The sequence below is a fragment of the Mirounga leonina genome, unplaced genomic scaffold (assembly GCF_011800145.1).
Source record: "Mirounga leonina isolate KUSES-001 unplaced genomic scaffold, KU_Mleo_1.0 Mir_127, whole genome shotgun sequence".
Lineage (NCBI taxonomy): Eukaryota > Metazoa > Chordata > Mammalia > Carnivora > Phocidae > Mirounga > Mirounga leonina.
Genome location: NW_023270316.1, coordinates 55,886,042 through 55,913,353, shown reverse-complemented (window position 1 = coordinate 55,913,353; position 27,312 = coordinate 55,886,042). Strand labels below are relative to the sequence as shown.

At 34.2% G+C, this 27,312-nt stretch overlaps 1 protein-coding gene across 8 annotated transcripts in view; it reads left to right on the top strand.

The window, feature by feature from the left end:
• Positions 1–27,312, top strand: part of ZC3H13 (zinc finger CCCH-type containing 13) — a 90,919-nt gene that overhangs the window by 19,360 nt on the left and 44,247 nt on the right. For all 8 annotated transcript variants that reach the window (XM_035003355.1, XM_035003358.1, XM_035003357.1 and 5 more), the window contains 4 exons: positions 5,772–5,880; positions 15,129–15,268; positions 15,868–16,028; positions 21,872–22,069. In XM_035003355.1, the coding sequence (XP_034859246.1) occupies positions 5,772–5,880; positions 15,129–15,268; positions 15,868–16,028; positions 21,872–22,069 (608 nt within the window). The remainder of the gene's footprint in view (positions 1–5,771; positions 5,881–15,128; positions 15,269–15,867; positions 16,029–21,871; positions 22,070–27,312) is intronic.

Below are 27,312 nucleotides of genomic sequence, written 5' to 3'. Positions count from 1 at the left end.
TTGTATAAAACAATTAGTGTTTAAAAACTCGATATTCTTTAATATAACAGAATTATTACTATAATTGATAATAGGTTTAGGCTAGTAATGGACAAATTTACACAGTTGTTTTAAAGTGAATATTAGTACAAGGGGAGAACTTCATTGGTATATAAATAATTGAGTTGTTCTTTGACTAAATATTCTGTGATAACTTTTATCTATTAGTCTCAAAGGAAGTTTCTCCAAGTAACTTTGGGAAGATGTAAGGAAATGTAAGGAGATTATATGGAGAAAACTTCGTCGAAGTAGATTTTTTTCCCCTTCCCATCTTCTTTGTCTCATCTAATACATAATAATATTGTTCCCTGTCATTAACAAAGAACAAACTTGTGTTAGGGATAAACAGACTTTATTTTAGGAACCAAATGTCAGTTGCACTACCATGGCCTAGGGTGGCTTGATCTGACCAATGGTTATGGATAAGTCCAAGGGGGAAATAGTTGGCTGTACTTCAAACAACAGGCAAAGTTTGATGTGATTGCTAAAGAATTGTTAATCTTGTTAAGAATTGTTAGTCTTGGGGTGCCTGGGTGGCTCAGTCGGTTAAGCATCTACTTTCAGCTCAGGTCATGATCTCAGGGTCCCTGTGCAGCAGGGAGCCTGCTTCTCTCTCTCTCTCTCTGCCCCTGTCCCCTGCTTGTGTGGGCACATGCTCTCTCTCTCTCAAAATCTTTAAAAAAAAGAATTGTTAGTATTAACTTTCCCTTTCAGCACTATTACGGTCTATATACTTTGAAGGCCCTCCCATTACAGTAATACTAGATCCTGGATAAGTGACAACAAACACATTTTAAATGCATTGCTGCTTTCTCAAAAATGCAAAAAAGCAGCAAAAACAAAGAAACATGAACAGGGAATTGAAACCAGGGATTAAGTAGCAAACCTGAAAGCTAGTGGTGACCTTGAAGCTTTTACTAGTAGCATTAGAGCTGATCAGAGAGTAAGCCTTTGGTCCATCTGTGGAGAGAGAGTTGTTGAATTGAAAGATGGGAGCTGAAGAAATTACCCAGAATGCAACACATAAAAGAGTTATAGGAAATGTTGAAGAGGTTCAAAAATGTGAGGAAAATACTTAGAAAATTTAATGTACCTCTAGTTGGAACTCCAGGAAAAAATAGAACGTAGGAGAGTCAGTATTGAAAGAAATAGTGCTGTGAATTTTCCGTAATTGATGAGACAAAGCTACAGATACAGAAAGCACAATACATACCAAATAGAATATTATTATGCAATTGCCAAATACCAAAGTTAGAGAAAATATTAGAAATTCCCCAAGAAAAAAAGGCAAGTCATCCTACAAAGGAGCAACAGAATGACATCAATAGCAATGGAAGCCAAAGACAGTGGGATAATATTTCCAAAGTGCTAATAAGATAAATCTGTCAACCCATAGCTGTATACCCAGTGAAATTATTTTTCAAGAATGAGGATATAATACAGACATTTTCAAATAAAATTGAGAGTGTTGAGTACTAGGAGACCTTCACTAAATAAAGAATATCTAAAAAGATACATATCAGGGAGATAACAAATGACCTTAGAAGGAGGGTCTGAAATGTGACTAGTAAAAGTGAACAGAGAAAATGTTTACTAAGTTAGACAGTCTGTTTTGTTAATGGCCTTTGAAGTTGTCGAAAGTGTGGCCTTATACTTTGAAGAGGTGAGGCATAGTACCAAAAGTGTAAGTGTAAATTGCTTTGAACTCCCCAGAATCCATTCCATCACTTTTTCATTTGTAGCTGCACTGTGTTTTGGGGGAATTGACCCCAGTTCACTGCTAGGGCCTGATTAGTTTAGTTCAGTCAGAAATGATCCCATTCTCCTTGATAATTCAGTTGATTCAGGAACCAGGCCTAAGTCATCTTGCCTGTGACCATTACCTTGGTGTTAGTTATTGACTTAGATGTAGTCATGTGACTGAAGTTGGCCTACTCAAACTAAAGGAAAGAATTCTTATTTCATGATTGAGGGAGACGCACACTGGGAGAACCTAGATTGCTTCTTCTTATGATAAAAGAAATGTGCCTTAATGTGAAGTCAACAGTAGGAATAGCAGAGCTGTGAGAAAGGAAAAAGAGCAGTAAGTTTGATCCCTAATGATTTCAGTGTGTTACTAAATCACCCAGCCCTGAAGTTTGCTCTATTTTATGTGAGATTGTAGTTTAAATTTACAGTTTATAAGCTTATAGTATCTTATTTAAGCTCCACCCAAAACTTATACTGCAAAACAAGTTAGACTTCATTAATACAAGTATAATTTCAGTTCTACACCAGGAGAAGTAAAAGCCATATGCTGTATACTGCTCTGACAAGACTAAATTAATTTTAGTTACCACATTTTATTGAAGTACATTGGCAAATTAGTATGTCCAGGGAAGATGACAGAGTGAGGAAGAGTGTGAAAATCCTGAAATGTTAATGTATGATCAATGTGAACTGTATCTTTGGCCTAGTATAAGAAGATGCTGAAGAGACTTAGTAACGCCGGTGTTCACATATTTAAAGGGCTGTTGTGTGAAAGAAGTATTAGATTTATTTTTACATGATCTAGACATCAGAACTGATTGTAATCAGGAAGAATTCTGGAGAGGTGTAAGAGTTTTGATCAGTGTAAGAAAGAATGTTTTAGTACTTAGAGCTGTCTGAAAATGGGGACAAAGGGATGCAACAGTGAAGAGCTATCATCGGAGATGTAGGGAAGAAATTTTTTTTCTGAAATTCTCCTAACAGGACTTTCATAACTATATAGTATTAGAAAAATTTTCTACACAGGGCAGGAGGAGGTTGAATTATATTATTTACAAAGACCCCTAGCATTTTATTATTCTAGTTGCTAATCCAGTTATTGTAATATTGGTTTTCAACTCTTAACCTCAATACTTATTTTCAAATCAAATTCTTGGTAATGCCTCCTTACTATCTAAAAACAAAATTCATAATGAATATTATCTGTCCATACATATAATGTTTAGGGAATAAATGTGAATGTAATATAAAATGAAAATAAAGTAAAAGTCCACAATCATTTATTCCATTTCTGAAATCTAAGACATTTTTAAAACCAAACATTTTTCCTAAGTCAGGCATAGATTTATTTGAAAGCAAAACCTAATTTTAATTGACATGAAGCTAATTATAGTCTTTATACAATTGGCGAATTCATGTTTTGCTGCAAAAATATTCGTGTGTTTGATCACAGGTTGCTGCTCCAGACCCTACTGGTGGTGTTACTTAATATACTTTGAAGTCCAAAAAAATTCTGAATTCTTAAAATATCTCATCCCAACGGCTCTGGCTGAAATATTTTAGTTCATTAACAAGTATTTCAACATGTACATGTTCTGGGATGGCTAATTTAGAATGCATAATAAAGTAATCAAACAGCTGCACATCTGATTAATATGTTTGCATTTAAAAGAAATAAGATGACGAGCTACTCTGTTCTAGAGGTGAGAGAGCAGGCCATGCGGTGCTACATGGGACAGGAAATACCAGACCCTGTTTATTTGAATATGGTAAATGAAAGGGAGAAATAACTGACAAAGGAATAACATGCCTAACCAAATTATGCCTAAACATTGTTGACTTGAAAAAAATGGGGAAATGTGACATTTTTGAAAATGATCTGAGCCTTCTTAATAATTGTTATCAAAACAGTTTCTATATTTTGATAGTGACAAAATATTAGGAAAAAAATGTATCTTCTAACTTGAATGAGATTCCATTATTATTGAAGCCTGCATTCAGTCTCTAGTACTTAATAACAGAAGTCATATGTGATCTCTTAAGGACAGTATCAGAGTCCTATTAAAGGACAATAGTCTTTAAAAAAAAAAAAAAAAAAAGAGGGATGCCTGGGTGGTTCAGTCCGTTAAGCGTCTGCCTTTGGCTTAGGTCATGATCCCAGCATCCTGGGATTGAGTCCCGCAATGGGGTCCTTGCTCAGCAGGGACCTGCTTCTCCCTCGGCCTGCAGCTCCCCCTGCTTGTGCTCTCTCTCTCCCTCTTTCTCTAACAAATAAATTAAATCTTTAAAAAAAAAAAAAGTCAATAGCTCAAAAATTACATAATTTCATTGTATAGGGTGAATGTTTTGAAATATTTATGTAACTTATTAAGGAAATTTATTAAGATGATTACATTTTTGGTTCTAAATCTTATAAATACTCTGTTATACACTTGCAGGTTATTTTGTTTATTTTGCAGTATCAGCACTGTGGCTCTGAAACTCTTTTCAACTAAATTAGTATTTGAATATTACATGATAATTTAAGTAGGAAACTATATCTTTCAATAATTTGGAGATAACTTTCTATAAATTTTTGATATAACTTGTACTAGTTTGTATTTATAGTGAGTTTAATCCGCAGAACATTCAAAAGTTGCGTGGAGGGCACCTAGGTGGCTTAGTCAGTTAAGTGTCCAACTCTTGATCTCAGCTCAGGTTTTGATCTCAGGATCCTGAGTTCAAGCCCCACACTGCATGGGATATAGAATAGTTAGTTCATCCTTGATACTCTTTAGAATATAGTTTAAGAATAAAAATAGATCATGTTCCTTTTTTTCCTTTTGTCTTATGTATAAATAGGATTGATCCTTCCTCCCTCCTTCCCTCCTTTCCTTCCTTCCTTCCTTCCCCTCTTTCTTTCTTTTGACCTCTTACCATTTTCCATGGCTGGTTGTACTCTTGTAGAATCTTTTATAATGACTTTGGTCCACCTTTACTGTCTTAAAGCAATTATATATGTCATTTAGCAAGTGATACAGCATGACTTTATACTTAAATACGTAAAATTAGGGGCAATTATAATATATACTAGAGTTTTTTAAAAAGACTTCAAAGAGAAATTAATTTTGTGTCTTAAGCAGCCACATATATGTTTGGTAAAGAACTTTCAGCAATTAACGTCTTTGTGTGTTAGTTTCTTTCATAGGCAGGATTTAAACTTAATAAAAGTGAGACACTGTGGTAGGAGGGTAACAATTCCATAACACTGGTTACTTTATTTTCTTACCACTTAGTAAAATGTTGTTTGTGGAGTTTTTATGTAATAGGATATTTAATTAAATGTTATCAGCTAAATTACTATTGTCCTGTTTTGTCTGTAGGATACTGTTAAACTTGGAATAAAATGTAGAATTTTCTGTTTTTTAGCTACAGTATAAGGACTAATTTTCGTTTTAGCTACCATTTTGGTTTCATCAAAATAGGGAAAAATCTTTTTTAAAAAGCATTTATAAAATTATCAAATGAGTTTGGATTTATCTTTAGGTGTATAGGGAAATGCTGCTATATTAGTATATGACAAGTTTTAGATTAGTAATTATTTTTGATAATCTACTATGAACAGTGTAGCTGTTTTTTCGTCCTTTTTTAATGTAGTCACTTAATCAGTCCTTTTGTTTATTTTATCCCTTTTAAACAGTTTTTTCCCCTAGAAACTTAGAAATAGAAACTTGGTATGTTGTAGACTATCCAGTGCTTATTAAATATTTGCATTGTATCTTTTAAAATCTCAGTTATTCTTTTTACTATGTTGCTGTTCTTTAATAAAATAGTATTCTCATTGCAGTGCTAATGCTAGAACTTGTCACTTTTTTTGCTTAGTGGATAAGTGATTTCTGCAAAACAGATTAAAAAAAATGAAGCTAGAAATATTCTGTATTATAGTAACTATCTCATAATTTTTTTTAAATATAGTAATATGTATGTATGTATATACTTTCTAGAAAGAATCTTCAAGAGGGAGACATAGGGAAAAGGAAGACATAAAAATCACTAAGGAGAGAACTCCAGAAAGTGAAGAAGAAAATGTAGAATGGGAAACTAATAGAGATGGTGAGTTTCAAAAAATCTTTGTTTATATCGTCAATTTATTGATTATTTACTTTGTCGATTTTTGAGGCTTCAAAACACTTTGCAACTGTGATCTCCTTGTTGTTTCAGAATCATCTTATTGCCTTGTTTCTACCTTACTGAGTTAGAATACAGAAAATGGCTTATGGTAGCGGAACAAAGGCAGAGAAAGCTGTTCACACTGCATTTTTCAACTTCCCCATCCTTTTTCCCCCTAGAACTATATTGGGCAGCATCACAGTCCTTTGAAATTGTATTACTTTTCTAAGTTTTTTTAGTTCCTCAATACCAAGGTTAAAAAAAATTATGTCTAAATTTTGTTTTTCACATAAAATATTAAAATGAGATTTTTAAATCTTAAGGATCTGGGAAAATTATTTCCAAGAAATTTTGTAGACTTTCATCTTTCAGAAGAAACCCAGTTCGAATAATTGATATCAGGGATTTGTTGATGAAAAACAGCAAAATCATCTTTTCATCATTGTCTTAACAAATTAGCATTTGTTTTCCACACCATGAATATTCTCTCTTCTTCATTTCTGTGACATTCTGAAGGTGAGCACTGTAGCCTCACACTATCAAATATAGAGAAAGAGAACTCACATTTGTTGAATGCTTTGGGTGTGCTGGGCATTTTAATATAATTTATGTAATTACCTTATTAATTCAGTAGCTTTGTTATTGTACTTACAGATGACAAAACTAAAGAGTATGAGAATTTAAGCAACTTCCTTAACAGTAAACTGATAACTTAGACCAGGAGTTAAAAAACAAAAGCTTGTGGGCCAGCCACCTGTTGTTGCAAATAAAGTTTTGTTGGAACACAGCCATGCCCATTTGGTTACATATTTTCTGTAGCTGCTTTTTAGCTACAGTGGATGCATAGACATCTGTGAGAGCCAAGAGCCTGTAAGCCTAAAATATTTACTCTTACATTTAAAACAGCCTCTGAGGACTTGTATTCTGATGTGTGAAAAGTGTGCTAAATGCCTCTCCAGTAATTCGAACATCAGTATTTTTTAAGGAAATCCATTCCATCTTTGGACAGTGTTGTCTACTTAAAACTTACTGCTAAAAATAGATAGGAAACTTCCCTATGATTACTTTATTGGGATTTCATAAGCCAATTTAATACCTCCTACAAAATAGAAGCAGCTAAAATGTCCCATTGTAGTTAATTAAGTTGTTAATATACTGAAATAAAATATTACAAACCTTTACTTGGATAGTGAACTTTTCCTAAGTATGAAAGGATTAACTCAACACACTCAGCATTCTTTTGATTTTAGTTATTTTTGGATAAAAAAAACACTCTGAAATGTACTAGATACGTCTTATCTTTAAAAACAAAAATTTCTGTTCCCGTTTAAACGGTTTGGAAAAGCTTAAGACAGTTCTCTCCTTGTTTTCATAATAGCTATTTCAAACCCTCTCCTTAAATTTCCCAATGAACCGTTCATAGTTCCTGTCACTACACATAGACCATGCAACTTACCGTCCACTAACTCCCTCAACTTCCTCTGTCATACTTCCAAATTAGTCTCCTTTTCCCACCTGAACTTTACTATTTCCCTTTTGCTCTATGTAAGAAGCCTCCCTTCTGTATAAGGTTGTATTTCCCTATATTCTGGATCCGATTTCCTCCCCCCCTCTGAAGTCTTGTTCATTTAGCATACATTCTCTTTTATGTATCTTTAACATCCATCTGGATACTTTTTCTCTTCTCTCCATGTGACTTTCAGCCATTACCCTGCTAATCCCCACTTTACAACTAAATTCTTGAAGTAGTTCTATACCTTATTGTCTTTACTTTTTCACCTCAATAGTTAACTCCGTTTTCTGACCCATGTCTTCACTAAAACTGCTCTTCAGAATTACTAATAACCTCCTCTTTGCTAAATGAACGGAGACCTACTTGTCTCTCTTCTGTAATCTCTCTGCAGCATTTGAGAGCCTCTGTCTTCTGGAAGCACTTTCCCCTTGGATTTCATCTATCTATCCCTCTTCAGGTTTTCTGTCTTCCTTTGAAGCCCTTCAGTCTTCTACAGAGGTTCCTTATATTTTATCTCTCTCTTAAATGTTGCTTCCCAAGGCTTTGCTCTAGACTGTCATCTTTAAAAAAAAACTAAAGTGATTTTACTACAAGAGCCTTTTATGTACAAAATTCCTTTAAAAGGTGAGTAGATGCCTTTTATATATAGTTTCACATATAAAATATACACATGGCTATTTATTACAGTTTCTCTTGATTAGAACTCAAAGGTTTTGATCATTTATCTCTATATATTAAAGATATGCTTGAAGGAATATTGACGCATGGATTTAGCCATCTCAATCCCCAGATACTGAGACTGTGAACTAGTTTAATAGGCTTTCCTTCTACATTTTCAATCTAAAATGAGTAGCAGTTTTAGCCAGACTCAGAAGAAATTGTTCTATACCAATATTTCTCAAACTTTTTGGTCTTAGGACACTTTTCACTTTTTTAAAGGATCCCAGACAGCTTTTTTTTTTTTTTTAGATTTATTTATTTGAGAAAGGGAGAAGAGAAAGAGGGCACAAGTAGGGGGAAAGGGGGAGAGGGAGATAGAGTCTTGAGCAGACTCTGTGCTGAGTGTGGAACCTGATGCAGGGCTCAGTCTCAGCCATCCTGAGGTCAGGACCTGAGCCAAGACCAAGAGTCGGATGTGTAATCGACTGTGCCACCCCCCCAAACAACTTTTGACCTGGTGGATTATCTGTTTAAATTCTTACCATATTAGAAATTGAATCTGAGAAATTTTTAAAATATTTATTTATGAATTTATTTAACAATGACAATAATAAACCCAGCATATACATTTACAAAAAATAGACATGTTTTGCAAATTAAAAATAAAAATTACGAGGAAGAGCAGTGTTTTACATGTTTTTGTAAATCTTTTTAACATCTGGCTTAATAGAAGACATAAGGATTTTCATATCTGCTTCTGCATTCAGTCTATTAATGGTATTACATATCATGTGACTTCTAGAAAACTCCACTATATAGTCAGGAAAGTATAATAAACTGGTCAAATAGTATAGTATTATAGAAATATTTTTGATCTTCTAAAACTCCCACAATTGTCTTAGGGTTCCCAGAAGTCCTCAGACCACTCTTTGAGAACCACTTGTTTCTAGAAGTGGCTTCTGCTTTCAATTGTTTTCCCTTTGCCTAGCCACCTTTTCTCAATTTTAATTTTTCCTTCCAGATGAAATCATACTTTTAGGGCATCATTACCATCTATGTATTAATGACTCCAATATCTAGAACTCTCAGTTGAGGCATCTATCAACTGGATATCTCTATCTGATTTCCTTATATAGAGTACCACTTTCCAACAAGGCCCCCCGAAACCTGGGAATCATTATTTGATACTCCATCCCCTCAACCTAGACATTTATAGAGTTCTGACGTTTCTACCTATTGAATATCTTTCAGAACTATTTTTCTACATGACTACTAATATTTTGGTTACTAAGATATTTGTGTATTGCCTTCAAATATATTTTACCAAAATAACCTAACCTCATGCCTTGAGGTTAATCTTGTCTCCTAATTCATTCCCCTCTTAAAAGTCAGAATAATCTTAAAAGAATTTTTTTTACTAAAGTATAGTATACATTCAGAAGAGTGCATGATTCATGTGTGCAACTTGTTGAATTTTCACAAACAGAACAGACTTGTATAACCAGCACCCAGATCAATAAATAGAAAGTTAATAGTATCCCGTAAGCCCCCTTGTGCTCCCTTTCCAGTCACCACCTCTCAACCCCCACCTCCCAAAAGGTAACTCCTGCCCTGATTTCTACCACCATTGATTAGTTGTGTCTGTTTTTGAGCTATGTATAAATGGAATCTATAGCACTACTCTTTTTATGTTTAGCTTCTTTTACTTAAAATATATTTTTGAGGTTGCACCATATTGTTTACTGCACGTAGTTGTAGTTCATTATTATTGCTATATAGTATTTCATTGTATGAATACACCATAATTTATCCATTCTTCTGTTGATAACCATTTGAGTAATTTCTAGTTTTGAGCTATTATGAATAAAGTGCTATTACTATTCTTAATCATGTCTTTTGCTAAACATGTACCCATTTCTCTTCTGTTTATGCCTGGGAGTAGGATTGCTGGGCCACAGAATTTGCATATGTTCATCTTTAGTAGATAATTTAAAAATGGTTGTTGTTTCTTATATAGTATTTTTTTGTTTTTTTTCATCTTAGCCATTCTGGAGGTGTGTGCTGGTATCTTACTGTGGTTTCAGTGTGCATTTCCCTAATGACCAATGAAGTTGAGAACTTTTTCTCCCACTGTATAATCTGCTTCGTAAACTGTGTGTTCCAGACTTGCCTGTTCTGTTGTATTACCTGTTTGTAATTGTTGAGAATTCCTTTTATATTTTGGATATAAGATCTTTATCAGATATATGTATTCCAAATCTCTTCTTCCACTCTGTGAGTTACAGAATGCTCTTATGAAAGAATAAATTGCTTCACTTCATTCCTCTGTTTAAAACTCGGATTTCCCAGGGTGCCTGGGGTGCTCAGTTGGCGGAGTGTCTGACTCTTGGTTTTGGCACAGGTCGTGATCTCAGGGTCACTGGTTGGAGCCACGTGTTGGGCTCTGCACTCGGCAGGAGTCCGCTTGAGATTCTCTCTCCCTCTCCCTCCTTCTGTGCTCCTCCCCCTGCTGGTGCATGTGCACGCACACTTTCTCTCTAGCTCTCAAATAAATAAATAAAATCTTTTAAAAAAGTCTGTATTTCCCATTTCCTTCAGGATCAAGTACAAATTCTTATTTTACAGAACTTTTCATTACCTGGTTGCTTCCTTTATTTCCAACTCTTCACCCCCAAGTCTGTGTTTTTTATTTGGTTACTTAAACTTCCTCTTATTTATTTATCATAGGGACTAGTGCAGTAACATAAAAAGCAAAAGTATCATTACAGGAGAAGAGAAAATATATGAACATATTTTGGTAATCTTAGCGGTGGATACATTCTCCTGAAGTAAGGCATCAAACCCAGACCTTATTTGAGTTACAAAGATTTAAATTTTCTATATAACTAAACTGTAATTTAATAATTAAAAGATCAGCATAAGAAAGTATTTGACATGTGTAACGTGTAAGCATACAGCAAAAACACTATGTAAACATATAATGAACTTCCACAAATATAAGAAAAAGATATAGTCCAGTTGAAAAATGGGCAAAAAACAAAAATTAGGTAATTCATAGAGGAAATAGATGTGGTCAGTAAATGCTCAGCTCACTACAGAAGAAAGCCAATGAAAATAAAAAGGTAGCATTTTTCACCCATCAGATGGGTGAAAATGAAAAATACTAATATTATGAAGTGGGAGTTTCCATTGGCAAAGTTATTTTGGAGTGCAGTTTGGCAGTATTAAAATTATGCTTTTCTTTGATCCAGCAAATCTATTTTGAGAAATCTGTCCTAAAGAAATAATTTGCACTTGTGAATCAGGGAAGCTGTCAGAATGTTCACTGAAGTATTGTTTATAGAGCAAAATATTGAAAACAAACTGAGTGTGTGTCAGAGAGAAACTGATTAAATAAATTACAATATGTTCATATCATGAAATGCGTTACAGATGTTAAAATGAAAATGGCTGATCTCTACGCATGACATGGAAAGATTTTTTTTTTAAGATTGTATTTATTTTAGAGAGTGAGTGCAAATGGTAGGAGGGGCAGAGGGAGAGAGAGAATCTCAAGCATCTCTGCACTGAGCGTGGAGCCCGACGCAGGCTCCATCCCTAGACCCTGAGCTATCCAGGCGCCCCTGGAAAGATATTTCTATAGGGCAGTGTGTGTAGTTTTAGTCCCATTATTTTAAAGAGTATAAATATAAAGGTTTATTTTTATGTATACAACACTAAACTAGTAACAGTGTTACCACTGGAGTAAGGATGGCAGTGGGAGGAGTGTAAGGGAATTTCACATTTTACCCTGTGTACTTAAGAATTAAGACATTTATTTATTTATAAAGATTTATTCATTTGAGAGAGAGAGCACAAGCAGGGGGAGAGGCAGAGGGAGAAGGAGAGGCAGAGGGAGAAGGAGAAGCAGACTCCCCGCTGGGCTGGGAGCCCGACATGGGGCTCTGGGGCTCTATCCCAGGACCCGGAGACCATGACCTGAGCCGAAGGCAGACGCTTAACCATCTGAGCCACCCAGAATTAAGACTTTTAATAGTGAGAGTGTATAGGTTAAAGACAAAAGGAAATACTTAAATGTATATAGTCTTTAATCCATATACATATACATTTTATGTGTCTATGATTATTTGCATAAAATGGATTACTGGAAGTAAAATTGTTAAAAGGTATGAATATTCTTAAGGCTTTTACCCATGTTGCCAAATTACTTTCCAAGATAGATGGTAGTAGTTTACATTGTTACCTTCAGAAAATGAACATACCTTTTATCTGTACCTTTGCTAATACTTAATACTATAACTAGAAAAAAATGACTTTCATACATGAAAAAGCCATATTTATCATTTGCATTTTTTTCTTTTTGTGAATTGCCTGTTTGTGTCCTTGCTCATTCTTCTTTGAATCATTATGAACTCTTATTATATATTAAGAACATTGGGGCACCTGGGTGGTTCAGTCGGTTAAGCATCTGCCTTTGGCTCAGATCACGGGCTCCCTGCTCCACGGGGGGGGTCTGCTTCTCCCTCTCCCACAGCCTGCTGCTCTCCCTGCTTGTGCTCTCTCTCTGTCAAATAAATAAATGAAATCTTAAAAAAAAAAAAAAAAGAATGTCAACCTTATGTATTGTGTTTTTCTATTATATATGTTCTTAAAATCTCTGCCTTATAAAATATGACATTCTAATTATATTTAATATTTTTCTAATCACTTAGACTAGTCATCTATATGAATCAGTTTTTATTAGGCAATTATGATAACCTCAAGCTATAAAATATGAGAGACATTTTCTAAATTTATTAAAGGGTTTCAGACTTATTTTTGTTTTGAGTTTCATTTTATGTTTTGTGCCTTCTCATTTTTCATTTTTTGTAGGAGACTGTCAGTTGCATCATGCCTATTTTGTAGCTCATCTCTTATAGGCCAGGAAAACATCTTCCTTTTGTTTATAATAGATAGCCATAAAATAAGAATAAGTAGTATCTGAGTGAAGACTTGAGAGCTTTTCCTCTAAGCAAAATATATTAGTTATAGTACATTGATTTTAACTGTTCAGGCTTAGCCCCTTGTGGGGTAGTTGGGGACTGAAGGACTGAAAGCCAGCTTCTCATTTTTTACATGTGTTCTATATTGGTGCTATTTCCAGATAGCAGTTTTTAGAGGGACGCAGGACATTATTGATAATACCTTTAAAAATGCTATAAATTACTCTTTGCAGTTAATTATTCTTCCCTTTGTTTTACACATACTTAGTATTTAGTTATGGAATTTTTATCTGTTAATATTTTAAGAATGCCATCAAACTGAATCTTTGAACCCTATTACTCACTGATACAAAGTGTCAGAATGCACAGTAATACTGAAGATAGCCATTATTTATTTACTTAAATTTAGTATCTCCTGGGGCACCTGGGTGGCTCAGTTGGTTAAGTGTCTGCCTTTGGCTCAGGTCATGATCTTAGGGTCCTGGGATCGAGCCACATGTCTGGCTCCCTGCTCAGCGGGGAGTCTGCTTCCCCCTTTCCTTCTGCCCCTCCCTCCTGCTTGTGCGCTCTCTCTCTCAAGTAAATAAATAAAATCTTAAAAAAAATTCAGTATCTCTAATCATTTTATCTAGTAAAAGCTTTATGTCCTTAAATATTTAGTGATTGCTTTCTGACTGAAAAATGTGGTTTAGTCTATTTTATATATTTACTGAAAAATTGTCATCATCCTCTATTAGATGGGTAATCAATTTAGTTACACGGTTAGAGGCTATATAGCTACCCTCTCAGTTCCCAAGCATATAAATGGATAGTTGGCATTATAATGTATTTGGTCTGTACATGACAATGATGTTCATTTTCTTTTTTTTTTAAGATTTTATTTATTTATTTTGAGAGAGAGAGAGAGAGATCATGAGCAGAGGGGAAGGGTAGAGGGAGAAGCAGGTTCCCTACTGAGCATGGAGCCTGATGTAGGGCTCGATCCCAGGACCCTGAGATCATGACCTGAACCGAAGGCAGACGCTTAACCAACTGAGCCACCCAGGCGCCCTGATGTTCATTTTCTTGTGCTTTAAGCAATCAAGTAGAACAACCTATCTTCGTTGTTTTTTAGTTCTTTACCCCAGGTTAAGGAATGGTGATCTTAAGTGCTAAAACTATCGTTTGAGAAGACACTTCAGTTCCTAAGCAGTCACGCCCAACATTGTCATGTGTTAGGATAGGAGTCACTGAAATTCCTTCCTCTAGGCTTTTTGGCATTATAGCAAATGAGGGTGAGAGGTTGGGTGGCAGTGCCAGTAGCCACTGAAAACTTTGGCATATTGTGATGAAATAGCGCTGCATACCATTCTGCCTTTTTTTTTTTCCTTTAACCAGCCATCATATTTTTTTCATTGGAAAAGGTGAATGGAAATAAAGGCATGGTATCAGATCTGTTGAGGAGATAGGCAGTTCTAATCTAAGGAACAAGTACAAATCGCTTATAATGGAAATGTCACAGCTCCCTCAGACATTAGGTCATGTACACATTAGTATTAAAATTATCAGACTTTAGTTTTAGATACAAATCAGTTGTGTCACTAGTAAAAAAAGAATATGGAAGCAATGTAGGACACCTAATGCAACCTTCATTTAATACTAATGAATCCTTAAAGTCAAGGAGATAATGAAATCACATCATATTCAGGATGAAATATTGAAGGCTTTGGTATCTTTAATATTTACAATTTACATGTTAGTTTTTAATTGTATCTTTTAAAAATTCCGTCTCCTAACCAAAATCCCAACGCCAGGCAACCCAAAACCACTTTCAGAAAACCCAAGAATCTTAAAAATGTTTGGCTTTTCATAAAGAAATCAACCATGTTGATTTTAATCCTTTATAGAAACAGTACATATTTTATCTTTGAGAAGTATGTTATTCTAATGAAAGAATCTACCATTTTAATTTGTATAAAAAATTAGTGGAAAAAAATTTCTCTAATTTTTGGTATAGATAATAGTTTCTGACAAGTAATGTAATTTTTATTTTAAAGATTCTGACAATGGAGATATTAATTATGATTACGTTCATGAGTTGTCATTGGAAATGAAGCGTCAGAAGATACAGAGGGAATTAATGAAGCTGGAACAAGAAAACATGGACAAGAGAGAAGAAATTATTATTAAAAAAGAGGTATGCTGTTTATTGAAATATACGTTAATAATTAGCATCAAATAAATGGCTATTGATCAGAGAATTCATTAGCTCTATCTTAAATTGTATTAGGATATTGATACACTGATCAAATTATTGTATATCAGCTACATATAAGTCAATCATTTAATCTTCACATTATTATAAATATGAAATATTTTTGCTTCTGAACAGGTAAAAAACTGAGGTTGTATTGTGTAGAGTCTCCAGCTAATGTTAAATGGGATTTGAATCTATGTATGTCTGTTTTTTAGGCCTAAGCTATTTCTAGAATACTTGTTTATTTTCTAAAGAGTAGAAATGCAACTTATTTGAATATAATTTATGATTTCTCTGAGGAGATTTTGAAGTTTTATAATTTTAGCTTGCTTTATTGATATTAGTGTTAAGTTAGGGCAATTAATTATCATATTGGTTAAAAGCATGTGTTTAGGAGTCAGATTAATCATGGTGTCTATAATAGCACTTAATATTTCATCTGAAGTTTGGTGTGTTTTAGAAACACCTACTTTGTTGTCTGATTATAACAGCCATGACTGAAGGAGTTTCTGAATTGACTAACTGAATTCTTTTAAAAGGTTTCACCAGAAGTGATTAGATCAAAATTATCTCCATCACCTTCTCTAAGAAAATCAAGCAAATCTCCAAAGCGAAAATCAAGCCCTAAGTCGTCATCTTCAGCAAGCAAGAAAGACAGGAAGACAGCTGCAGTATCCTCACCCTTATTGGACCAGCAGAGGTCAGTAGGGTGGTAAATAATGCCAGAATGAAATAGCTTTTTCTGAAATGATACTCAAAAGAATTAGTAGATTACAGAAGGGTACTTATAATACTTTCAGTATTTAATGTAAATTTTTTTCTTCTAAAAAAAGGTACAAAAAGTTTAAATTTAAAAGAAAATTGTACAGAACAATAAAACAGATGTCTGTGTCCCACCTACATATGCTTCAGAGCTTTTTATTTTTTAAGAATAAAACATAATACATATATATCCTGTCTTTCCCTCTTGAATGTTGTTTTTGATACTTGTGCATGTGTGTTTATACTTTCATATGTATTATTTTTATCTGTTTAATCTTAATACTTATATTAAAGCTTTGCTTCTGCAACTTCCTTTTTCACTTAACATTTTTTATATTTATATTGATGTATATAGCCTTTTTTTCATTTGAGTACTTATACTATATTTACTTTTCTGCTATTGAACATTGACGTTGTTTTCAGTTTTTCGCTATTACAAGTTATACACAGTGAATGTTCTTCTTGTCTCCTTGTGCACGTCATTCTGAGATTAGATTCTTTATAGCCTATATATAGCAGTATGAAGATACTGGAATTATTCCAGTAACCAGTTGAGGAAATAAAAATAGAAATAGGAAAATATGATTACATTGAGGGACTAATAATAAGACAGAAGACACTTTCCCACTTAATGTCACTCTATACTATTTAAATTTTGTTTTAATTAAAGCACATATACTAATTTTCTTTAAGAAAAAAACCTAAACCTCTTCCCAACATATGACCAGTTGGCAAACTGTCTATCTGAACCCACAAGGAAACTTATATCTGTCTTCTTCCTTTTAGTTTCTAGAGGCTTTAACCCTACAGACTCCAGGTACCTTCTGCCTAGATTATTATATCCTACTAACTGTATTTATTTTATCCAATGCCACTCCCCTACACACATAAACATTTTATTCAGCAGCCCCAACCTATTCATTTTATAGATGTTGTAAGAGAAATCTTGAAAGAACAATTCCAATTAATTTACTATGCCATTGAAAAACTCAATGGATTTCCATTCTGTTGAATAAAATTCAGATTCTGTTTTTTTAAAGATTTTACTTATTTATGAGAGAGCACATGCGTGCACATGTGCATGAATGCATGAGTGGGGAGAAGAGCAGAGGGAGAGAGACAAGCAGACTCCACTGAGCAGAGAGCCCGATGTAGGGCTCAGTCCATGCAGGGCTCAATCCCAGGACCCTGAAATCATGACCTGAGCTGAAGTGAGAGACTTATCTGACAGAGCCACCAGGTGCCCTAAATTTTAGATTCCTTAAAATGACATTTATACTTTGATCTTTTCAGTCTTGTTAATATTTTTGTCCAGTTTTCTTCCTACCCTCTTCCACCTTCAGTTCTTCAATGTCCAGCTCAAATTCTGTCTTTCCATTAAGTTTTTCCATTTCTCTTTATTGAGCCTAATTTCTATTCCTTTTGTATATCTATCAGATTTTATTTATACCTCCCTCTTAATATTACTGTTTGCATTATATTTTATCTGTGGCATACATGTATTAGAACCTCTGTTAAACTTAAGCTCCTTGAAGATTGGATCTTGATGGTTCATTGTTTTTTCTCCCCACTGCACCTACTTTGCATAGAGCTTTGCATTGTATTAAGACACTCTGTAAAGCTGACTTGGTCCTCTCCTTTGCTCCTGGAATTGAATAAATATTGCAAAGAAATATGGAAGAAGTGAATTATAGAGTGATGGCAATCCACTTCATTTGTTCTTGTTCTTTATCCACTTGGCTAACCAATTAAATAACTATCCCTCAGTTCCTTCCATCCATTTCTGAAAAACAAAACAAAACAAAACAAAAACAAAAACCAGCATACCAGAAATACCCTTCTTTTTTTCCTTATCCTTTCTGCTTATAAAATCATTGAAATTTAATCTCTTTGTCGAAAGTTTTGTTAACTGGATGAAGGGTTAGTTTCATCTTCTTCTTTTTCATATAGTCTTCTCTTACTGCTTTATTAGTAACTCATTTATCCTCTTATTATTTAGCAGGAATAATTGCTCACCTTGATTTAATTAGTATATTTCTTGTATTCTAGGAGTATAGCATTTCTTTAGCCATGCAGTTTACATTGTGTAGTGTGTGTCAAATCATCAACTTCTGGTTTCATTGCTGAATCATACTGTAAGCTGTTTGAAGGCATATTAAGCAAAAAGTAAGGATTAGAATTTCAGTTAAAATTCAGTAGAGTGGGGCGCATGGGTGGCTCAGTCGTTAAGCGTCTGCCTTCGGCTCAGGTCATGATCCCAGGGTCCTGGGATCGAGCCCTGCATCGGGCTCCCTGCTCTGTGGGAAGCCTGCTTCTCCCTCTCCCACTCCCCCTGCTTGTGTTCCCTCTCTCGCTGTGTCTCTCTCTGTCAAATAAATAAATAAAATCTTTAAAAAAAAAAATTAAAAAAAAATTCAGTAGAGTGTTGTAGCAATGACAGTAAGTCATCTGAGGTGACAATCAAGTAAATAGACTCCTTGGTCTTACATTGTTATCATATTGAGTAGGCAGCGTAATTACAGACAAATTGAAACTCCTACTTCTCCCTGAAAGCTGGCTGTTTTCTTTGATGTTCATTGTGAGATATATCCTGATAGCAAGCTTAAGGCTAATATGTGAGATACAGTGTGGCTTAGATACATCAGCAAATGTATTATCTGTTCTGTCCATCTGCATTGTTTCTTAGTTTTTATTAAGTAAATTTTTCTTTATAGCTCTTTGTACAGAGATGTACAAAGTAGGTCAAAAGCTGTTCAAAAGGAGTAGTTTTAAGGAGAGAGAAGGAAAGGATCTAAAAATGGTGGAAGTAGATAATTGAGCTCTGTCACAAATAGGAAGTAAGCTCTGCCAATAAAGAATAATCAGTTGACTTAAAAAAATGTTGAAAGATCTTGTTGACTTCAGAATGTGCAAAACCAATTTTGACCCATGTAGTTGGAAGGCACTTGAAACCTCATATTGTAACGTAATTGTGATTTCCAACTACCAATATTTTTGAAGGTAATGTGAAGAAATTCTGTACTTCAGTGAGTATATTGGTGTAATCCTGGTTGTTGTAATAACTCAATCCCAAAATGTGAGTTTAACGCTACAGAAGTTTATTTTTCACTGAAGTAAAATCAAAATGGGTGTTCTGATTAATACATTGCTCTCCTATCATAGGGATTCAGTAACCTAAGCTCCTTATGACATGGCTCCACTTGGGTTTTGGGGACACCAAAAAATGGAATGTGCAAAGAAAAAAATTAATTGGAGTATTGCTCTTACTTGGCTGTACAGTTTACAATTGCCTGGAGTATGAGAGTCTTTTATTAGTTAGGCCTGGAAGTGGTTTATATCACTTCTACTCACATTTTTTGGCCAGAACTTGGTCACTTGGCCATACCTGATTTCAAAAAAGTCTAGACAGTATGGTTCAACAGTGTCCCAAAGACAACATTTAGTAAATAGCTAGTCCCTGTCACAGGAAGTAATGTAAAAATACAGTTTGTATCAAGAATTCCTCTATTATTTTATCTTTAAAATAATTTTTTAATAGATAGTAACTGTTGTTTTTTCTTTTAAGTAGAAAACATTTAGAAATGCAGGCATTTATCGCTTATCTGTTAGATACATTAGAAGTTTGAGTTATCTCATAAATACGTAATGAGATATGTGGCTCATAAGGTTCATAGCAGAAGACAAAAGTGAAAAATAGATTTGATCATATTTTAGTAATTTCTGACTTGCTACGTAGCTAACCCTACCTATGATAAGAAATAGGGATAAGGATTTTCTGAATGCCCACTGAGTCCATTGATTTTATACTTTTATCTTTTTAAAATTTTACCAGCAATTTTGAGGAAGATGCTGTCCATTACCTTTTCATAGCTAAGGAATCATGGGATTAGAGACCTCAAGGTTACAGGAAGTAAGTTCTAAGATATAAACTTAGGTCATCATTTATAAAAACTAATAAGAGAGTGAAATGAGTAGCTGGTGAACCGGATACATGAAGAGAGCACTGCTTCAGAATTCAGCACCAGACTAAACAGTGTTGGAGAAAACAAGAACAAGTTTAATAACAATTTAAGAACAAACAAAAATAATAAATTCATAATTTTAGTACAATTTGAGAGAATAATTGCATTGACATCATGAGACCAGTTGACACGAAAATTAAAGCCATCTGTGAACAAAGATATTTTGGGAGAAAAACAGTTTTTAAGAAACTGAAAATAGCAGAATAATGAGATTGCCAAATTTGGAACAAGTAGAATGAGAGCTGCTTAAAAGAATTAGTGAATTTGAAGACATATTTGGGATATGAGAAAGCAAAAGGAGAGATGGAAATAATAGAAAACTAAGACATGGAGGAGAGATCCAGGAGATGCAGTAACTAGAATAAAGCTAACCATAGAGACTTGGGCCATTTGGAGAATTGATGAAATAAAAATTTTTTAAAAATTGAACTGAAAGAGTTAAGGTTTTAGATTGAAATGGTTTACTGAGTTCTGGAGAAGGTTAAATAAAACCTAGATATATCTTGGTGCATTTTTAATTTCTAAAGAAGAATGTCTCATAGTCATCCCAGCTGAAAAACTGGGTAACATGCATGGGGAAAAAGAAATGGACTCTCTTTGTAGTCTTCATCTGCAACACTAAATGTTATAAAATATTATAACAATATTTGTAGAGCTCTGAGGGAAAAGGATATTAACACCAAAATGCTGTATTCAGTCAAATGACTGCAGATACAAGGTAAAGACAATTTTGGATATATAAGAGGTCAAAGTTACACCATTTGGATAAAGTTATTTAAAGTGCCAAATTAAAGAGGATACTCTACACCCAGTAATCACTTCTAGGTAGATTAAATGTGAAAGGTAAAATTCCCAAATTTTAAGGGACTATTTTTAGTCACTGTAATCTTAGTGTTGAGAAAGATTTCTTAAACAAGACTTAAAGATTGGGATGCCTGGGTGGCTCAGTCATTAAGCTACTTTCAGCTCAGGTCCAGATCCCAGGGTCTTGGGAATCGAGTCCCACACTGGGCTTCCTGCTCAGCGGGAAGCCTGCTTCTCCCTCTCCCACTCCTTCTGCTTGTTTTCCCTCTTTTGCTATCTCTCTCTGTCAAATAAATAAATAAAATCTTAAAAAAAAAAAAAAAAGACAAATGTTTAAATAAATGTTTACTAACAGTGTTTAGGATTTCATTTATAGATGATGTAATTTTGCATTCTTTATCATAAAAATGGAGGCCACCTAAAAGATTTACCAATCTGAAACTGTTTAAAGAACTTATGGAGCATATCTATTTGAGGAAATTTGATACAGTCTATAAAAGTAATTATCTACATCTGTTTTTTGTCATAGAAAAGATAACCCATGCTATGTTTAGTACAAAAACTTTTACAAAACATTATAATGGTATTGGGGGAGGGAGAAGAGACCTAGAAAAACTGTGGGCAAATATCCAAGGTGTTAACAAGGGTTATCCTTGGGTAGTGGAATCATACATCTACTTTTCTATATAAGCTTAAAAAAAATTCAGTTCATGCAGTTTTCTTGTTATTTCTTTTTCTGAAAGAATCTCTTCTTACTCCACCTCTATCTTTCTCAGAAGCTTATCCTTTAAAATTATATGTGGCAAGTTAAATTAATTATTTGCTCATTTCTGTGTATTTTTTCCTGGGTGTTGATACCATTTTTTAAGTGTGCTTTGTTAAAATGAAAAAAAAATACCCATTTGATCTTCCAAAAGTATTTGGACCTCTATTGATAGTTTTGTATTACCTTCAGGAATTCAAAAGGCAACCAGAGCAAAAAGAAAGGACCTCGAACTCCTAGTCCACCCCCTCCTATACAGGAAGATATTGTTCTGGGGAAAAAATACAAAGAAAAGTATAAAGTAAAAGATAGATTAGAAGAAAAACCAAGAGATGGAAAAGACAGAGGACGAGATTTTGAAAGACAAAGAGAAAAAAGAGACAAGCCAAGGTAAGTAGGATTATATATTTTTAACAATCTTACTTTTGTAGTATCTAAAATACTCACTTTTCAGAAGCTTTTTCAGGCGTTATTGTAGTAGATTTTTTAGTGTTTTAAAACTCTGTGTATTTAATAATTCCCATGTTGAGTTAGGGATAATTCAGTCAACATTACCTTAACATCATAAAATAATGAAATTTTTTATCTTAATCGTTTTTAAGTGTACAGTTTAGTAATGTTAAGTATATTCACATTGTCATGAAACAGATCTCCAGAACTTTTTCATTTTGCACATCTGAAATTCATCTGAATAGCCATTAAACAACTCCCTTTTCCCTCCTCGCCTAGCACCCCAGCCTCTAGTAACCACCATTCTACTTTGTTTCTATCAATTTGACTACTTTAGCAGTCATATAAATGGAACCATTTTGTTTTTTTTGTGACTGATCTATTTCACTTGGCATAATGTCTTCAGGATTCATCCATGTTGTAGCATGTGACAGGATTGCCTTGCTTTTTAAAGCTGAATGATACTCCACTGTATATCCATTCCCCTGTTGGACATATGGGTTACTTCCACCTCTTGGCTCTTGTGAATAGTGCTGTGGTAAGCATAGATGTGTTAATACCTCTTCAAGACCTTTCTTTTGATACTTTTGGATATATACTCAGAAGTGGAATTGCTGGATCATATGATAGTTCTGTTTTTAATTTTTGAGGAAATTTCATACTGTTTTGTGTAGGAGTTCTATAGTTTTAGATTTTACACTTAGATTTTTAATCCCTTTGGAGTTAATTTTTTGTACATGGTGTAAGATAAGGGTCCAACTTCATTTTTTTGCATGTAGATAACCATTTTTCCCAGCAGTCTTTTTAGAAAAGACTGTCTTTTCCCCATTGAGTGGTCTTGGCACCCTTGTTGAAGATCATATGGCCATATGTGCAAGGATTTATTTCTGGACCCTCTATAGTACTCCACTGGTCTGTTTGTCTTTATGCCAGTACCACACTGTTTTGATTACTTAGCTTTCTTATACGTTTTAAAATGAGGAAGTGTGAGTTCTCTCACTTTGTTCTTCTATATGAAAATTATTTTGGCTTATTTACATGTCCCTTGGAATTTTGTATCAATTTTTGGATGAATTTTTGTATTCCTACAAAAAAATGCCATGGGATTTCAATGGCGACTGTGTTGAATCTGTAGGTCCATCTCAGTAGTATGGACATCCTAACAGTATTAATATTAAGTCTTCTAACCATGAGCATGGAATGTCTTTCCATTTATATGTGTTTTCTTTAATTTCTTCCAGTGATATTTTGTAGTTCTCAGTGTACAAGTTTTTGAACTCCTTGGTTAAGTTTATTCCTAAGTGTTATATTCTTTTTTTATGTCACTGTAACCGGAATTGTTTTCATAGTATCTTTTTCAGATTGTTCATTGTTAGCCTAGAGAAACAACTAATTTTTGTGTGTTGATTTTTGTGTCCTGCAATTTGGCTGAATTTATTCTAACAGTGTGTGTGTGTGTGTGTGTTGGGGGAGTGTGCATGCGCGCTCACATGCATGCATGTAACCTGTAGGGTTTTCTGTATGTAAGATCCTGCCATCTTTGAATGGAGATAATTTTACTTCTTCCTTTGCAATTTGAATGTCTTTCATTTCTTTTTCTTGCCTGTTTGCTCTGGCTAGAGCTTCAATACCATGTTGAATAGAAGAGATCAAAGCAGGCATCCTTACTTTGTTCCTATCTTAGAAGTTTTTAGTCTTTCACCATTTGAGTATGATGTTTGCTTTGGACTTTTCATAAGTTGCTTTGTTATGTTGAGATAGTATCTTTCTATTCTTAGTTTGTTGAGTGTTTTTACCATGAAAAAGTGTTAAATTTTGTCAAATGTTTTTTCTGCATTTATTGAGATGATCATGTGACTTTCTTAATTCTTGAACCATTCTTGCATTTTAGGAATTAATCCCACTTTGTCATGGTGTGTAATCCTTTTAATGTGTCATTCAATTTGATTTGCTTGTACTTTGTTGAGAATTTTTACATCAGTATTCATCAGGAATATTTGTCTAGTTTTCTTGTAGTGTTTTTGTCTGGCTTTGCTATCAGGGCCTCATAGAATAAGCTTGGAAATATTCCCTCCTCTTTAGTATTTTTGGAAGAATTCCAGAGGATTTGTGTTAATTCCTTCAAATGTTTGATAGAAATCTCCAGTGAAACCATGTGGTCCTAGGGTTTTCTCTTTGGGGAAATTTTAGATTACTGATTTAATCTCCTTACTCATTATTGGTCTGTACATATTAATTGTTTCTTTAATGAGTCAGTCTAGGTAGGTTGTAGGCCTAGGAATTTATCCATTATTTCTAGGTTATTCAGTTTGTTGATATACAGTGTTTCGTAGTATTCTCTTACAATCCTTTTTATCTCTGGCATCAGTTGTATTGACCCACTTACCTGATTTTAGTTATTTGAATCTTCTTTTTTTCGTCATCTAGCTAAGGATTTGTCAATTTTGTTATCTTTTCAAAAATCCAACTTAGTTTGGCTGATTATTTCTTTTTTTTTTTTTTTTAAAGATTTTATTTATTTGAGACAGAATGAGAGAGAGAGCACATGAGAGGGGGGAGGGTCAGAGGGAGAAGCAGACTCCCTGCAGGGCAGGGAGCCCGATGCAGGACTCGATCCCGGGACTCCAGGATCATGACCTGAGCCGAAGGCAGTCACTTAACCAACTGAGCCACCCAGGCACCCTTGGCTGATTATTTCTGTTGGTTTTCTGTTCTCTGTTTTGATCTCTGCTCTAATCTTTATTATTTCCTTCTACTAGCTTTGGATTTTGTTTGTTCTTTTTGCAGTTTTTTGAGTTGTCAAATTAGGTTGTTGATTTGAGATCTTATTTTTAATGTACACATTTATAGCTATAAAATTATTTTTAGCACTGCTTTCTCTGCATCTCATAAGTTTTGGTATGTTGCATTTTCATTTTCATTTGTTTCGAGGTATTTTCTAATTTCCCTGTGGCGTCTTCTTTGACTCATTAAGAGTGTGTTGTTTAATTTCCATATATTTGAGGATTAAATGACATAATGCTTAAAAAATAAGCAAAGTACTCAATAAATATTTATTTTCCTACTTTAATAATAAATTGCAGTATAATAATATTTAAAAATGCCTTTCTGTTTACAGGTTTTCACTTGTGCAAATTGAGTTCTGATTTTCTCCATTGTGATCAGAAAAGATACTTTGTATGATTTCAGTCTTCTTGAATTTGTTAAGACTTGCTTCATGGCCTGAAATGTGGTCTGTCCTGGGGGATATTCCATGTGAGAAGGATGCATATTCTACAATGGTTGGGTGGAGTGTTCTTTATATAAAGTCTGTTAGGTCCATTTGATCTGTAGTGTTGTTCAAATCCTCTGTTTTCGTTACTGTTTTTCTTTCAGTTAATCAACATTAACTTTTTGGTATAAATGGAATTATATAAAAGAGCCAGCTAGTGAAAGAGTTGAAACCCTTCTGAAAATCTGTTCATTTTAAAATTAACATTGTTTCAAAATTTAAAGTTAAGTAACTGCATTAACTAATTTAGTTTCTTTGTATTTTAATTCTCATAGCCAGTTTTTCCTCTATTCTAACAGTAGTACTTCTTGAAGATCTATTTTCAAAACTGGCAAATTATAAATTCTTGATTTTTAAAATTCATTTATTTAGTGCTACTTAAGAGCAAAAATTTTTTTAAAAAATTAACTTGATAATATTTTTGTGGTTCACAAGATTTATGAAATGCGTACAGATTTAATAGGGATGCTTTTCCCCTATCCATTTTTAAAAATTGGTTTTCAGATTTATCCTTTCATGAAATTAATATTTCCTCAAGAAAAAATATAACTCTTTAGAGGGTTCTCAAAGAAAATGCACAAGCCTTGAAGTTAATACAAATAGGAACTTGTATCTTGGCTCTGCCAATTACATGATGTGAGACCCTGAATAAGTTCTTTGTTTTCTCTGAGCTTCTATTTCTTCAACTGTAAAGTATGCATGGTACCTCCTCATAAGGTAGAGGTGAGGATTAAATGAGTAATGCTTTAAAAAATAAGCAGAGTATTTAATAAATATACTCTGTCTTCCTACTTTAATGATAAATTACAGTGTAGTGATATTTAAAAATGTCTTTCCATTTGCAGGTTTTCACTTAAACTACACAGGTAATAGGATGTAGCCATAAAGATATTCTTTTTTTTTTTCTAACTGATACTTATGCAGTATCAGATTTAGAATCAGCTGTTAGTAATAAGGACTCAATGTGGGGGGCTTACGTACATAAAGCAATAGTTCCCAAACTTTGCTGCACCTTTGGATCTGCCTGAGAGTCTTTGAAAAATTTTAAAACCTGATTTCAATCCCCAGATATTCTTATTTAATTAGTATGAGGAGCAGCCTTGGTGTCCAGATTTTTAAAAGCTCATTGGATGATTCTAATGTTCATCCAAGTTTAGGAACCATAAATTGGGATTTACTGTCTCATATAAAGAAGCTCAGAGGGAGGCAGTCCAGGACCTATACACTGTTCGTTCCACAGTCATTGGTGATCCAGGTACTGTCTGTCTGCCTTATACATGCTTTTTTTTTTTTTTTAAGGATTTTATATTTTTATTTGAGAGAGGAAGCGGGGGAGCACTTGCACAAACAGGGGGAGCAGCAGAGAGAGAGGGAGCAGACTCCCCACTGAGCAGAGAGCCAAACAGGATCCCAGGATCCTGGGATCATGACCTGAGCTAAAGGCAGACACTTAACCGACTGAGCCACCCAGGCACCCCCATGCTTCCTTTTTCAGGATTATCCCATGGTTTAAGATGACTGCTGATGGCTTAAGACATTCCATCCATATTCCAGGCAGCAGAAAAATTATGAAGGGAAGAAAGCCTTAATTTTCCTGGAAGTAGGCCAGAATTTAGTCACATGGCTACATCTAGCTCTGAGGGTATCTTAAGAAATGTAATCCTTTAAAAGAAAGAAAGAGAGAGAAGAAAGAAGGAAGGGAGAGAGGGAGGGAGGGAGAAAGGGGAGGAAAGGAAAGGAATGTAACCCTTTAGCTGAGCATGTAACTGACCCAAATAAAATTGGGTTTACTAAAGAGCAAGGAGAGAATGTGTGTGGGATAGCTCATTGCAGTCTAAATGCCATTTCTGTTCATGTTATTAAGTAACAACATGTTATTAGAATGAAAGCAATGTTACCTGCCACTTTATCT